General features: G+C 45.0%; 1 protein-coding gene across 3 annotated transcripts in view; it reads right to left on the reverse strand.

Annotated features, from left to right (window-relative positions):
- The window catches only part of MIB2 (MIB E3 ubiquitin protein ligase 2), a 128527-nt gene that overhangs the window by 51201 nt on the left and 60091 nt on the right, over positions 1 to 17235 (reverse strand). For all 3 annotated transcript variants that reach the window (XM_075328736.1, XM_075328734.1, XM_075328735.1), the window contains exon 2: positions 1630 to 1978. In XM_075328736.1, the coding sequence (XP_075184851.1) occupies positions 1630 to 1876 (247 nt within the window). In that variant the 5' untranslated portion in view covers positions 1877 to 1978. The remainder of the gene's footprint in view (positions 1 to 1629; positions 1979 to 17235) is intronic.

Below are 17235 nucleotides of genomic sequence, written 5' to 3' on the forward strand. Positions count from 1 at the left end.
GAGGAACGAGATTATGAAAATGAGCGACGTGTCAACGAGCAACGATAAGGTAAGTATTTTTGCTCGTTCACAGTCGTTCCGAGGTGTCACATGCTACGATATCTCGAACGATGCCGGATGTGCGTCACTAACGACGTGACCCCGCCGACATATCGTCCGATATATCGTACCGTGTGACGCCGGCTTTAGGGTTAGCCTAGGAGCCCTGGTTTCCTAATATCCCCATAGACCATGTGACAGATTCTTTGTGTCAGGCATTGTAAATTTTAATGCTTGTCTAATAACGATACACCAATAAAAAGTGTTTTTTATACTTTTTTTTCCAATTATTGCATTCTGCACATTTTTTTTTTGCATAGGTAATTATATATATATATATATATATATATATATATATATATATATATATATATATATATTACTACAGTGGAACCTCGGTTTCCGAGTAACCCGATGTGCGAGTATTTCGCTATACGAGCAAAGCTTTCTGTAAATTTGTAACTCAGTTTACGAGCAATCTTTGCCGTATGTGCAACTACTCACCGCACACACTTCCGGTTCCGTATATCCACCGCGCTCTGACCCGCTCTTGCAGTCCACACAAACACACACGCACATATTATACTCACCTTACGTTCCATCACCGGCCTCCTGGTTCTTGTAGTCCGCCAGTACAGGATGTGTATCCGGTAACCATTGCAACCTATGCCGGAGCTTCCGCTGTCAGCTGCTTCTCAAAGGCAGCGCTCTGACCAATCAGAGGTAAGTGGCTCATGCCTTTGATGTCAGCGCTCTGGACAATCAGAGGTAAGTGGCTCATGCCTTTGATGTCAGCGCTCTGGACAATCAGAGGTAAGCGGCTCCTGCATATGATGTCTACTGCTGAAGCGCTGAAAGCGGAAGCTCCGGCATCAGTCGCGATGGTTACCCGATACACATCCTGTACCAGCGAACTACAAGACCCAGGAGGCCGGCGAGGGAACCAAAGGTAGGGTGAGCATTATGTGTGTGTATGTTTGTGTGTGTGTGCGTGTGTGTGGAATGGCACAATAGGGGACCAGGATGGGACATTGCACAAGTTGTGGAAGGAATTGTCTGAGCTTCCATTATTTCCTATGGGAAATCTTGCTTTGCTGAACAAGTAACTTGGTTTACAAGCACAGTCCCAGAACAGATTGTTCTCGATAACCAAGGTTCCACTGTATAATTCTTTTACCATAGAGCAGTGCATTGTGGACCAGTTAGGGCTCAGCACAAACACCACATACAGACTCCAGGAAGAAACTAGCAAAAGTACTTTTTACTTTAGATGTGAATGAATAAATAAATAAATAAATATTATATTAAATAATAAATACATAATAAAGGTCAATACATTTCTTAAATAAGAATGAATTAAATCTTATAATAATAAATGAAACTCAAGACCAGTACAAGATGAGTAAAGCAAAGTATATACAAACTACTCACCATTTTATTATATATATATATATATATATATATATATATATATATATATATATATATATATATATATATATATATATATATATATATATATATATATATATATATATATATATATATAATATTTTATTTTTATTTATTTTTTTCTGTGTCAATACATACCTGTCTGGGCATTATCGTACAGCAGCAGGTCGTAAGCTCCTTGAAATCCAGTGCGATAGTTTGTCCTAGTGCCGTGATCCCATTGAACCACTACGGTTTTATCAGGGGTGGTAGGGCTGCCTTGCCGTCCAATTTCCACCACGGTACCTACGCTGCCCTCGCCATTGTCCTGGTTTGCCCATTTCCAGTCAACTCCTCGCACAACACGCATTCCCACTTGCATGGCTGCAGAGGGGTCCCAGTCCATCTCAAGCCTCCAGTGGAATTATGGGGTCCATTAGGAAGGATTCCCGAACATAAGAAGGTAAGGATCTGGCACAGGTTCCAGCAAGGTGTCGTCTATTCAGCACTGATGGGAAAAAAATAGCAAAATTAAAATATTGAAAAAATAAAATAAATTTTTTTTACCCATCTCCCCTCAAAAAATCCTTCTCGTCATCTTCATTAATAATATTGCTAAAAATATAACAGCCTTCCACTGTGATTGGCAGGGTTCCTGTGATGAAGGTGTGCTGTGTGGCGAAACCTGCGGGTTGCTGTGAAACAGCTGGGAGTACAGGTGAAACACACGAGAAACGGCAAAACGTAGGAAACCACATGATATTTGCCATGTTATCACAGGCACTCTACTCTCCTATGGCCCAACCATTATATGACTATTGGGCAACATCCAATATTTTTCGATTATTATAGTTCTCAAATGGGGTGTTACTGCCAGACTGGAGAGCCCCTGCCTCCCACTGTTTCCATAATTTAGTAGATTTGCTCTTTTAGGAATCTGAAAACCCTGATGTGCCTGAGGGGGCACATAATAATAGTAATAATAATATTTATTCATTTATATAGCGCTATTAATTCCACAGTGCTTTAAATACAATGCCAACACTGTCCCCATTGGGGCTCACAATCTAGAGTCCATATCAGTATGTTTTTGGTGTGTGGGAGGAAACCAGAGAACCTGGAGGAAACCCACGCAAACACAGGGAGAACATACAAACTCCTTACAGATGGTGTCCTTCGTGGGATTTGAACACAGGACCCCAGCGCTGCAAGACTGCAGTGCTAACCACTGAGCCTCCGTGCCACCCACTGAGCTACAATGCTAACTATTGAGCTACCGTGCTAACTACTGAGCTAACATGCTAACCACTGAGCCATCATTTTAACCACTGAGCTACTACGCTAACCCCTGTACCACCCACTGAGCTACCATGCTAACCACTGAGCCATCGTGCTAACCACTGAACTACCGTGCTAACCACTGAGACACCCTGTTCCGCCCACATAAAGTAACTGCATCCTATCAGTTGCCACCTAGTTTTTTTTTTAAAACAAACAAATCCTGAAATCATATAGTATTTCAACTTTAAGGGATTATTTGGTTTAGGAAAATAATTTTTGATTACCCCCCTCTCTTCGCAAAGGCGGATAAGGATTACAAAGTGAGCGGACACATTTGTGAATTTTAGCGTCAGAATATTAATTTTTATGTGAACAGTGTAATACTCCATTTCTCCTGTTGGGGCACTGCAGGGAAAATTAAGGCTATGTGCGCATAATGCGTTTTTTGTGGCGTTTTTGCGCTTTTTTGGACTCAAAACTGCATGACTTTGCTTCCCCAGCAAAGTCTATGAGTTTTCATTTCTGCTGTCCGCACTCAACTTTTTTTTTTAAGCTGCATTTTTGAGCTTAAAAAAAAAAATAAAAAAAAAAAAAAAAAAAAATGGACATGTCAATTCTTTCCTGCGTTTTCCCCCCATGTAATGCATTGGAAAAACGCAGAGAACAAAAATGCAGCAAAATGCAGCCAGGACTGTGATAATGCCGGTATCGTAGATTTTTAGCTGCACTGATAATTTATTACGCCGGTGCACTGGTTGGCATCAGTAGTTTACAAATCATCGACGTCACACAACAATCAAAAAAATCAATCTCAATATTAGATCTGTGGGAACCAACGCCGCAAAAAGTGCAATAACTTCCTCCACTTTGTAGACTACAGGCGGGATTAATCCACTGCTGATTTAGCAGAACGACGTCAGTGGCGGCATAAACCGCAGAGTGGGTCAATTTCCGCTACAGATTGACAGTTCGGACCAGCGGCATGCTCCAGTCACTGGTCAGCATTGGAGAAGCACAGGGGGGTGACGTTGGCTAAATCCAGCGCTCTGTCCAGCTTCAAACATGTGTTGCCTAAAGGCCGCTTTACACGCTGCGATATCGGTACCGATAGCGCTAGCGTGCGTACCCGCCCCCATCGGTTGTGCGACACGGGCAAATCGCTGCCCGTGGCGCACAACATCGCCCAGACCCGTCACACTACTTACCTGCCTAGCGACGTCGCTGTGACCGGTGATCCGCCTCCATTCTAAGGGCGTGGTCAGTTCGGCGTCACCGCAACGTCACTAAGCGGGCGCCCAATAGAAGTGGAGGGGCGGAGATGAGCGGGACGTAACTTCCCGCCAACCTCCTTCATTCCGCAATGCGGGCGGCGGCAGGTAAGGTGAGGTTCCTCGTTCCTGCGGTGTCACACATAGCGATGTGTGCTGCCTCGGGAACCACGAACTACATGGTACACGCTGCAGCAACAATAATGGAGAATGGACCCCCATGTCACCGATGAGCGATTTTGCACGTTTTTGCGACGATTCAAAATTGCTCATAGGTGTCACACGCAAACGACATTGCTACAGCGGCCGAATGTGCGTCACATATTCCGTGACCCCCGTAGCGTGTAAAGCGGCTTTTTGTATATGGCCAGCCTGGGACTGCAGAGGTGCTCGGTAACCTACGCAACAAGCTGTATACTATAAAATGAAAAATCCCTCCATTCTTGAGAAGATTTTTTAATAAGGGGTAAATGGCCGAGTTTCTTGTTTTTACAATCATTTAAATACGTTATCCACTACCCTAACTTATTTCCATCTTTTATGTGTGCTATTATGTACCACTAAATACATCCATAAACCTTTTATCATACAGACAGCATCGCTTGGTGTCTCCCAGTTGCAGCACTGATGTATACATCAATCACCTCCTCTTCCCAGGCTTACTGCACTCTATCACTACAAGTTCCATCATGCAATGCAGTAGCCTGTGATCCAGCACTTTGCTCGCCTCCTCAATTGCTGAATATATTGGGAGATATCAAGTGTCACAGCAGCCCAGGGGAGGTACCAGCCCATCTATCAATTGCCTAGTGGACAGTATGGCCCTGCCACTGTTTGTTATGCAAATTTCAACTCTTTTCAGCTTTCCACTTCAGTGATTGGATTACCTAAACCCTTTGCTTTTGAAATGCAGATTGCAGCACTTCACTAGGTCTTGGCCCATGCTGTTATTGCTGAATGAAGCTGTCAGAAGCATTTAAAGAAGTTATTCACGACACTAACTCATTTCATTATTTCATTTTTATTCATCAATCATATTATTATGTGCCACTTAACACATCCATACTCTTAATATAGTAATATAAACCTTATATCATGCAGATAGCATAATTTGGTTTCTGCCAACTGAAGCTCTGATGTTTACATCATCACCACCTCTTCCCAGGCTTACTGTGCTCTATTACTACATGTTCCATCATGCAATGCAGTAGCCTGTGATCCAGCACTTTGCTAGTTTCTTCCATTCTCTAATCTGTGCTGCTGAAGATATTGGGAGATACCTAGTGTCAGAGCAGCCCAGGGTAGGTACCAGCCCATCTATCAATTGCCAGATTGACAGCAGGGCCCTGCCACTGTGTTTGTTATGCAAATATCAGCACTTTTCAGCTGTCCACATAAGTGATTGGTTTACCTAAATCTTTTGCTTTTGAAATGCAGATTGCAGCACTTCACTAGGTGTCAGCCCATGCTGTTACAGCTGAATGAAACGGAGAAGCATTTAAAAAAGTTATCCACTACCCTAACTCATTTCATTTTTATTCATCAATCATGTTATTATGTGCCACTAACCACATCCATACTGTTATTATAGTAATATAAACCCTTTCCCATGCAGATAGCATCACTTGGTGTCTACCAGCTGCATCTCTGATGTGTACATTCATTACCTTCTCTTCCCAGGATTACTGTGCTCTATTACTACAAGTTTCATCATACAATACAGTAGACTGAAATCCAGCATTTAGCAGGCCCCCATGCATTCCCTATCCTGTGTTGCTGAAGATATTGGGAGATACCAAGTCTCAGAGCAGCCAAGGGTAGGTACCAGCCCATCTATCAATTACAAGATGGCCAGTATGGCCCTGCAGCTGTCTTGGTTATGCAAATTTCAGCACTTTTCAGTTGTTCACATCAATGATTGGATTACCTAAACCTTTTGAAATGCAGATCACAGCACTTCACTAGGTGTCGACTCCTGCTCTTACTGCTAAATGAAATGGAGAAGCATTTAAAGAAGTTATCCATTACCCTAACTCATTTCATTTTTATTCATCATCATCCATGCTATTATGCATGCATACTCCTATTATAGTAATATAAACCTTTTATCATGCAGATAGCATCACTTGGTGTCTGCAGCTGCAGCTTTGATATTTACATCCATTACCTACTCTTCCCAGGCTTACTGTACGCTATTACTACAAGTTCCATAATGCAATGCAGTAGCCTGTGATCCAGCACTTTCTCGCCTCCTCCATTCTCTAACATGTGCTGCTGAAGATATCAGGATATATCAAGTGTCAGAGCAGCCCAGGGTAGGTCCTAGCCCATTTGTCAACTGACACTGTTTGTATGCAAATTTCAACGCTTTTCAGCTGTCCACATCAGTGATTGGATTACCTAAACTTGTTGCTTTTGATATGCAGCACTTCGCTAGGTGTCGGTCCCTGCTGTTACTTCTGAATGAAATCAATCAGCTCAGCTTGCATATGGTAGAATTATGATTCACTCCAAAATGTCCACACCCACCATCAGGAGCCTAGTGACAACTTCCTTTCATTTTGTCTGATTTCTGTGCCATGGGGTAGGTGATAATGACACAAGACAAGGCTCCAATCTCCAGATACATGGGAATCCTGGGAGGTGGATAAGCCATAATGTCTAAGATGGGAGCCATACTGCCCCACTTGCCACAAATTTACTGTTACCAAATAAATACTTTGGGCTTTTAAAAACTATGAGCAACAAGGTGCAATCAAACATGCAGCATATAATGTGGGGTGACCGCAGAAGAACATTTCATTTTGCCTGATTAAATCTTGAGATATGATTTACTTTGATAGCAAGGAACAATAGGGCAAGATTACAATTGTGAGAAAACTCCTTGAAAGTCGAGAAAGGAGAAAAGAAATGACGACGTTCCAGACCTGCAGATATTCCCGTGCTCACAGCGACGTGCAATATGACCACCAGCTCCGTGCCATATGACCGCCAACTCTGTGCCAACATGTCCATGCACAGAATTGTAAAGGTAAGGACATTTTATTGGTGAGTATTCACAGAAATATCCTTTGATATTAACTACTCTCTACTAGAGTTGAGCGGATTGCTAATAATCCGGGTCCGGCGGATCAGTGGCGGGTTGACACGGAAGTCCGAGATCCGATCCGGAATCCGGGCCAATTTATGTGAATGAGGAGTGGAATCCGGGACGAGAGAGAGAGAGGGAGAGGGAGAAAAAAAAAAATGCCGAATCCGGATCGTGCACCCGGAATCCCGTGTCCGGGTCGGACCCGGATCTAAGGCTGAAACTGCTCAGAACCGGATTTTTCAAGTCCGGGTCCGCTCAACACTACTCTCTACCACTTGAGTATGTTGCTAAAGGACACTTATTACTTATTTATTTCTTGAAGGTTTTCCCAGGGATTAATTGATGGCAGAATGTCTCAATGCTGGAAAAAAGGGTTCAGTTCCTCTATGGCACCTCCGCAGGTGAAATGAAGCATTACACCACTGCCATTAAAATCAACTGCCAAGATAATGCAGTGATGTGTGGAGCCCTCCAGATGAGTATCTTGAATGGTGCACTCAAATTTCCTACTTTAAGGGGTTGTCCACTACTTGAACAACACCTTTGTAATCACTATATTCTCCAAAGGAGAGTAATAACAACCTATATTCCCCTCCGGTACTGTTACTGTTCCAGCGATGTTGACGCCTGGTCTCCCGGGACTCATGTGACATTATTATGCCACATTAGGAAGTAACAGTGAAGAAGCCGCTGATTGGCTGCAGGGCTACATGACATAACATTGTCAAGTGAGTCCCAGGAGAGCAGGATTATAACTGGTATCACTTTGCACAGAGAATTATTGTGATGAATAATAATAATAATAATACTTGTGACTTTTAGGATCGCTACTTCCAATAGGTGGCGCTGTGCTAGAGTTTGTCTCCTTTACTGGAGAGACAATTTGAATATTTCCCAGAGGGGCATTGCAGCTATAAGTCCCCTTACCTGGCAGCCAGACTGGCTTGCAAAGTCTCCTTAAGGAGAATAGTGTTCCCCCGTGGAATTTTAGGGGCATTGCAGCTATAAGTCCCCTTACCTGGCAGCCAGACTGGCTTGCAAAGTCTCCTTAAGGAGAATAGTGTTCCCCCGTGGTCCCCACATAGCTTTCTCATGAGCCAGATCAGACACCCCCATACTTTGCACTGACGAGGGGCAAGCACCCCGAAACACCGTGTCTGCAAATTGGGATTCTGATCTGGCTTATATATCCTGAGTCATATTGCAAAGGATTGTCAAAAATCCACTTGTGACTTTTAGGATCGCTACTTCCAATAGGTGGCGCTGTGCTAGAGTTTGTCTCCTTTACTGGAGAGACAATTTGAATATTTCCCAGAGGGGCATTGCAGCTATAAGTCCCCTTACCTGGCAGCCAGACTGGCTTGCAAAGTCTCCTTAAGGAGAATAGTGTTCCCCCGTGGAATTTTAGGGGCATTGCAGCTATAAGTCCCCTTACCTGGCAGCCAGACTGGCTTGCAAAGTCTCCTTAAGGAGAATAGTGTTCCCCCGTGGTCCCCACATAGCTTTCTCATGAGCCAGATCAGACACCCCCATACTTTGCACTGACGAGGGGCAAGCACCCCGAAACACCGTGTCTGCAAATTGGGATTCTGATCTGGCTTATATATCCTGAGTCATATTGCAAAGGATTGTCAAAAATCCACTTGTGACTTTTAGGATCGCTACTTCCAATAGGTGGCGCTGTGCTAGAGTTTGTCTCCTTTACTGGAGAGACAATTTGAATATTTCCCAGAGGGGCATTGCAGCTATAAGTCCCCTTACCTGGCAGCCAGACTGGCTTGCAAAGTCTCCTTAAGGAGAATAGTGTTCCCCCGTGGAATTTTAGGGGCATTGCAGCTATAAGTCCCCTTACCTGGCAGCCAGACTGGCTTGCAAAGTCTCCTTAAGGAGAATAGTGTTCCCCCGTGGTCCCCACATAGCTTTCTCATGAGCCAGATCAGACACCCCCATACTTTGCACTGACGAGGGGCAAGCACCCCGAAACACCGTGTCTGCAAATTGGGATTCTGATCTGGCTTATATATCCTGAGTCATATTGCAAAGGATTGTCAAAAATCCACTTGTGACTTTTAGGATCGCTACTTCCAATAGGTGGCGCTGTGCTAGAGTTTGTCTCCTTTACTGGAGAGACAATTTGAATATTTCCCAGAGGGGCATTGCAGCTATAAGTCCCCTTACCTGGCAGCCAGACTGGCTTGCAAAGTCTCCTTAAGGAGAATAGTGTTCCCCCGTAATAATATTTATTCATTTATATAGCGCTATTAATCCCACAGCGCTTTACATACATTGGCAACACTGTCCCCATTGGGGCTCACAATCTAGAGTCCCTATCAGTATATCTTTGGAGTCTGGGAGGAAACCGGAGAACCCGGAGGAAACCCACGCAAACACGGGGAGAACATACAAACTCCTTGCAGATGGTGTCCTTGGTGGGATTTAAACCCAGGACCCCAGCGCTGCAAGACTGCAGTACTGAGCCACCACAAGGCTGCAGTGCTAACCACTGAGCCACCGTGCCGCCCTATGAATAAGGGGTTGTCCGAGTAGTGGACAACCCTTTAAATTATCAAGATATTTGCTCAGGAGCACGACGCTCCCGTGCCTTCCAACTTCCTGCTTGCCAGAAAGCGGTGTGCTCCTGATTTAGGCTATGTGCGCATGCTGCGTTTTTTTTTTTTTAAATAAATATATTTTATTTAATCTGCCACAAGTTCTAATCATTAGCCAAAAGGCCGAGAAGTGTTTTTTTACCGCGTTTTTCGGGTGTATTTTTGGCCTCAAAACTGCATGGACTTCCTTCCCCAGGAAAGCCTAGGAGATTTCCTTTTTGCTGTCCGCACAGTGCAGTTTTGTTTGGCTGCGTTTTTGAGCTAAAAAATGAACATGTCAATTCTTTTCTGCGTTTTTCCACCCATGCAATGTATTGGAAAAACGCAGCAAAATGCAGTGATCAAAAACGCAACAAAACACAGCCAAAAACGCAGTATTTTTGTCGCAGGTGCATTTTTGTGCGTTTTTTTGTGGCCAAAAACGTTGCATCTTTGTGGTCACAAAAAAATGGTAACATGTTCACATAGCCTTAATGGTTGACAATTCTGTCCAGCGGTATCGTTATATCAATGGCCAAAACTTTGCCTTTGTAGCATTGACCTTCAGAGTGGCATTAAAGGGAACCTGTCACCAGGACTTTCCCCTATAAGCTGCGGCCACTACCAGTAGGCTCTTATATATGGCATTCTAGAATACTATATATAAGATCCCAGGCCGCTGTAGAATGTAAAAAAGACCTTTATTATACTCATCTGTGGGGCGGTTGGGTCCAGCGTCTCCTCACTGTCTTCCATTGCTGTCCTCCTTCCCAGCTCCATGTGGATTAGGGTACTTTCACACTTGCATTTTTTTCCTTCCGTCACAATACACCCTTTTGGAAAACAGCAGAATCTGTTAACGGATTCCGCTGTTTCCCATAGACTTGTATGGATGACGGATTGTGCCAAAAGGACCTGCGTTGCTTCCGCTGGGCGACGCTCCGTTGCTTCCACTTAGCGGGAGGAACGCAGCATGTAACGTTTTTTGAGCAGCGGAATCCTCAGGATTTCACTGCGCATGCTCTCTCTGGCTCCCTGCACCCGTAACCAAGGTAAATATCGGGTAACCAAGCAAAGTGCTTAGTCTGGTTACCCGATATTTACCCTGGCTACGTGTGCAGGGAGCCCGACACTTCCCCGCTTGGCTCCGCCCCCTCCCGCACTCCACTCCGCATGTATACACACTCACACACACACACACACACTCACCTGTCCTCAGCGCCATGGACCCACTCGTCTCCACCTACCCCACCCCCCGCACACATTCTCGGCGGCCGAGCGATCAGCTGATCACCCGGCGACCGGCTGCTGGGAGCGATCAGCTGATCACCCGGCGACCGGCTGCTGGGAGCGATCAGCTGATCACCCGGCAACCGGCTGCTGGGAGCGATCGGCTGATCACCTGGCGACCGGCTGCTGGGAGCGATCAACTGATCGTTCACAATAGTCTGCCCCCGGTGAAACTGTAAAAAAAAAAAAAAAATCAAAACAGATTCCGTTGTTTTGCAGCATCCGTTGTGCCACTATATGCAACACATCCGTTGCATCCGTCACACAACGCAATGCAACGGATACCGTTCAACGAAGCGTGAAACTAGCCTTACGCGTCCTACGTCATCCACACAGAGGCCACTATTGTGCGCATGTGCACTTCTCTCTGCCCTGCTGAAGGCAGATCAAGGTATTCTAGTGCACATGCGCAGGCGGTCTTTAACCTTTCCTCGCACTGGACATTACAGTACTTTGATCATTCTTAGCAGAACAGATCAAAGTATGGCTGAGCAGGAGCGCAATGGAGGCCTCTGTGTGGATGACGTAGGATGTCATCCACACGGGGCTGGGGCGGAGGACGGCAACTGCACAAGATAGAGAAGGCGCCTGATCGAGCGCAGTGATGCCCATTGCACCAGACCACCTCATTAGGTGAATATAATAAAGGTTTTTTATGTTCTATACAGCAGCCTGGGATCTTATATACAGTATTCTAGAATGCATTATATAAGAGCTCACTGGTGGTGAATGCAGCTTATAAGGAAAAAAACCTGGTTAAAGGTACCCTTCAAAGGGAATCTGTCACCAGGTTGTTGCTCCCCCATCTGAGAGAAGCATAATGTAGAGACAGAGATCCTGATTCTAGCGATGTGTCACTTACAGCATAATGTAGGGACAGAGACCCTGATTCCAGCGATGTGTCACTTACTGAGCAGCATAATGTAAGGACAGAGACCCTGATTCCAGCGATGTGTCACTTACTGAGCAGCATAATGTAGGGACAGAGACCCTGATTCCAGCGATGTGTCACTTACTGAGCAGCATAATGTAAGGACAGAGACCCTGATTCCAGCGATGTGTCACTTACTGAGCAGCATAATGTAGGGACAGAGACCCCGATTCCAGCGATATGTCACTTACTGAGCAGCATAATGTAGGGGCAGAGACCCTGATTCCAGCGATGTGTCACTTACTGAGCTGTTTGCTGTCTTTCTGATAAGATCAATGTTTTCTCTACTGCAGATCTAGCAGTTATATATGAATATGCTGGACTACCTGCAGCAGCCAAGTACTCCTGTAATGATAATCTCCTGCTGATTAATCAGTGATTTTATCATAACTACTACACTAAGCAGCACAGTAAGTGACACATTGCTGGAATCAGGATCCCTGCCCCTCTGTTATGCTGCTGTCAAATTAGGGGGCAAAAACCTGGTGACAGATTCCCTTTAAAAGCTCTATTCAGAAAGCACTTGTAGGCCTTTCCTAGGAGACTGGCCATCGCTGATAGACTGCAGAAGTGGTTGGTAACCTAGGCAATGATTAATAAACAATAGAATTAAAATTCTCTCTGTTCTTTTAATAAATAATTTGCAAAGTTGATTTTTGTTTTTTTTTACGAGGACTTTTCAAGTTTACCAATTTTTGAGAAAAATCACCCAGCTCAAGGGACTGTAATCGCATCTGAACAGAAAATTTAAAAAAAAAAAAGACAAATAAACAGGCCTTGAAACCATGTAGGAAAGTGACGAGACGAGGCAGAATGTATAAAATAAAATATGCATATATGCTAATATACAAAGCTTCCATATCTAACACATTCATGCTGCGCTACTTCCCTCTGCCACGTACAGAAAAGCCATCCGGCCTAATAAAAGAATTCTGCTCAGGAGACAGCAATGACCTAGGATGACTACCAGACTGTGAAATGGGACTAGGAAGAATTCTCCGCCTGCCTCTAAATTTATCCTTTATAAAAACAATGAAGAATAGTAACAAAAATAGCAGCGCCCCGGCCGTGCCCCAGAGACGTTCTGCAAAAATGTAAGAACTCATTTTGCTTTTAATCCAGAAAATCAATAAAAAAAAAAAAAGAAAAGAAACACAAACAATAAAAGGAAATTAGTCTGAATCCGATCCAGAGAGGAATGTCTTTACAGCAACAAAATGGAAATCTGAACTCCAGGTATTGTCTTGGCATACGGAGCGACGAGTACGAAGGAGGAGGGAAGGAGACGCAGCCGACAAAGCCCTGTTCACATGGCACTATTTTTTTTAAAAAAAAAAAAATACGTAATTACTTACCGGTAATGTGTCTTTTCCGAACCCATGACGGCACCACGATATAAGGGTGCCGTCATAGGGTGAGGGAAAAATACGTAATTACTTACCGGTAATGTGTTTTTTCCGAACCCATGACGGCACCACGATATAAGGGTGCCGTCATAGGGTGAGGAAAAATACGTAATTACTTACCGGTAATGTGTTTTTTCCGAACCCATGACGGCACCACGATATAAGGGTGCCGTCATAGGGTGAGGAAAAATACGTAATTACTTACCGGTAATGTGTCTTTTCCGAACCCATGACGGCACCACGATATAAGGGTGCCGTCATAGGGTGAGGAAAAATACGTAATTACTTACCGGTAATGTGTTTTTTCCGAACCCATGACGGCACCACGATATAAGGGTGCCGTCATAGGGTGAGGGAAAAATACGTAATTACTTACCGGTAATGTGTTTTTTCCGAACCCATGACGGCACCCTTATATCGTGGTGCCGTCATAGGGTGAGGGAAAAAGTTTTCTTTTGTTGCACTCTAAACCAAATCTATAAAAGAAGAGATTTTTCATAGTTTTAGTGGATTCTCTGAACTGTCCTGTAGTGATGACATGCGAATCATGCTCATGTGACCGCTGCAGACAATCACTGGCCTCAGTGTTACATTTTTATCACCGTAGGCATTACACACCATCAGCTTTCCGCCGCTGCCTTGGTTTTTATGGACAAGCTACAGCAGTGATGTGACTACAACACAATATCTGCAGCCAATCACTGGTCCTAGTGAATCGATGATGCCAATGTCGTCACTGCAAGCTGCTGAGACCAGTGATTGGATGCAGCGGTCATAAACTGAAATCGTGACATCACCTCTGAAGTCTGTCACCAAAGATCAAGGGTTATCGCCACTCCAGATACATCGGCCATGTCGGTAATCTGTGACCGCTGGACAAGGGTCCTGAGAGCCAACTCCGACCTGACGGCATTCGTGGCGCTTCTTTTGATTGGCCGGCCTGGTGCGATGTAATAGTTGCAGATTGACACATGTGATGACGTGACAGGGCAGCTAATCAAAAGAAAAGCCGCGGGTACCGGCAGGTAAGAGGAGGGCTCATCAAGCGACCCTAAATTACTGACATTACTGGAGCAGGTTCTGCAAATTGATTCAAACCAACCCTAAAACACATCCTTATTGGTAAGTTTGAGATTGCGGGGACCCCTTCCATTCCAGGGAGTGGGGTCCTGAATGCCCCATTGGAATGGAGCCGTGGCCGCATATGTACTTAGCCATCTCCAGCAGTACCACAGGTAATAAACGGATGCGGTGGGCACACTTATATTCAGCTATCTTCAGCAGTACCACAGTTAATACATGGAGCGGTGGACAAACTTACCGTATATTCAGCAATATCTAGCAGTACCGCAGATAATGAACATAGCGGTGGGCACACTTATATTTAGCTCTCCCAAGCAGTACCACAGATACTAAACCTAGTGATGGGCACACATATTCCACTATCTCCAGCAGTACCACAGATACTGAACAGAGCAGTGGGCACACTTATAGTCGACTGTCTGAAGCAGTGCCACAAATAATGAACAGAGCGATGGGCACACATATTTGGCTATCTCCAGCAGCACCACAGGTAATAAACGAAGCTGTGGGTACACATATATTCAGCCATCTCCAGCAGTACCACAGGTAATAAACGAAGCTGTGGGCACACATATATTCAGCCATCTCCAGCAGTACCACAGGTAATAACCGAATCTGTGGGCATACATATATTCAGCCATCTCCAGCAGTACCACAGGTAATAACCGAAGCTGTGGGCACACATATATTCAGCCATCTCCAGCAGCACCACAGGTAATAACCGAAGCTGTGGGCACACATATATTCAGCCATCTCCAGCAGTGCCACAGGTAATAACCGAAGCTGTGGGCATACATATATTCAGCCATCTCCAGCAGTACCACAGGTAATAACCGAAGCTGTGGGCACACATATATTCAGCCATCTCCAGCAGTACCACAGGTAATAACCGAAGCTGTGGGCACACATATATTCAGCCATCTCCAGCAGTACCACAGGTAATAACCGAAGCTGTGGGCACACATATATTCAGCCATCTCCAGCAGTACCACAGGTAATAACCGAAGCTGTGGGCACACATATATTCAGCCATCTCCAGCAGCACCACAGGTAATAACCGAAGCTGTGGGCACACATATATTCAGCCATCTCCAGCAGCACCACAGGTAATAAACGAAGCTGTGGGCACACATATATTCAGCCATCTCCAGCAGTACCACAGGTAATAACCGAAGCTGTGGGCATACATATATTCAGCCATCTCCAGCAGTACCACAGGTAATAACCGAAGCTGTGGGCACACATATATTCAGCCATCTCCAGCAGTACCACAGGTAATAACCGAAGCTGTGGGCACACATATATTCAGCCATCTCCAGCACTACCACAGGTAATAACCGAAGCTGTGGGCACACATATATTCAGCCATCTCCAGCAGTACCACAGGTAATAACCGAAGCTGTGGGCACACATATATTCAGCCATCTCCAGCAGCACCACAGGTAATAAACGAAGCTGTGGGCACACATATATTCAGCCATCTCCAGCAGCACCACAGGTAATAAACGAAGCTGTGGGCACACATATATTCAGCCATCTCCAGCAGTACCACAGGTAATAACCGAAGCTGTGGGCATACATATATTCAGCCATCTCCAGCAGTACCACAGGTAATAACCGAAGCTGTGGGCACACATATATTCAGCCATCTCCAGCAGTACCACAGGTAATAACCGAAGCTGTGGGCACACATATATTCAGCCATCTCCAGCACTACCACAGGTAATAACCGAAGCTGTGGGCACACATATATTCAGCCATCTCCAGCAGTACCACAGGTAATAACCGAAGCTGTGGGCACACATATATTCAGCCATCTCCAGCAGTACCACAGGTAATAACCGAAGCTGTGGGCACACATATATTCAGCCATCTCCAGCAGTACCACAGGTAATAACCGAAGCTGTGGGCACACATATATTCAGCCATCTCCAGCAGTACCACAGGTAATAACCGAAGCTGTGGGCACACATATATTCAGCCATCTCCAGCAGTACCACAGGTAATAACCGAAGCTGTGGGCACACATATATTCAGCCATCTCCAGCAGTACCACAGGTAATAACCGAAGCTGTGGGCACACATATATTCAGCCATCTCCAGCAGTACCACAGGTAATAACCGAAGCTGTGAGCACACATATATTCAGCCATCTCCAGCAGTACCACAGGTAATAACCGAAGCTGTGGGCACACATATATTCAGCCATCTCCAGCACTACCACAGGTAATAACCGAAGCTGTGGGCACACATATATTCAGCCATCTCCAGCAGTACCACAGGTAATAACCGAAGCTGTGGGCACACATATATTCAGCCATCTCCAGCAGTACCACAGGTAATAACCGAAGCTGTGGGCACACATATATTCAGCCATCTCCAGCAGTACCACAGGTAATAAATGGACCGATGGGCACACTTCTATTCGGCTATCTCCACAAGCACAACAGATAATGAACGGAGCGATGGGCACACATATATTCAGCTATTTCTAGCAGTACCACAGGTAATAAATGGGGCGATGGGCACACTTCTATTCGGTTATCTCCAGTAGGAGCACAAATAATGATCCGAGCGGTGGGCACATAGGGGAGAGAAGGATCTGGCCTGTTCGATTATTGTCCTTTAGTTTGGTGGGGAGATAAACACTGATGGTTTCTAATTGTCCTGGGCGTCTGGCAGGTGGCGGTATTATGCCAGTCTTCAGCAGCACCTGCCAGTAAACACCTGTCTGCTCCAGTCTATTTCCTAGAAGATCCTTTGTTCCTGTCCTGATGGCGGTTATATTTGAGGATCACAATCAGGAGAGGTGCACTAGCGAAATCAG

Source organism: Anomaloglossus baeobatrachus, chromosome 11 (genome assembly GCF_048569485.1).
Source record: "Anomaloglossus baeobatrachus isolate aAnoBae1 chromosome 11, aAnoBae1.hap1, whole genome shotgun sequence".
NCBI classification, from domain to species: domain Eukaryota; kingdom Metazoa; phylum Chordata; class Amphibia; order Anura; family Aromobatidae; genus Anomaloglossus; species Anomaloglossus baeobatrachus.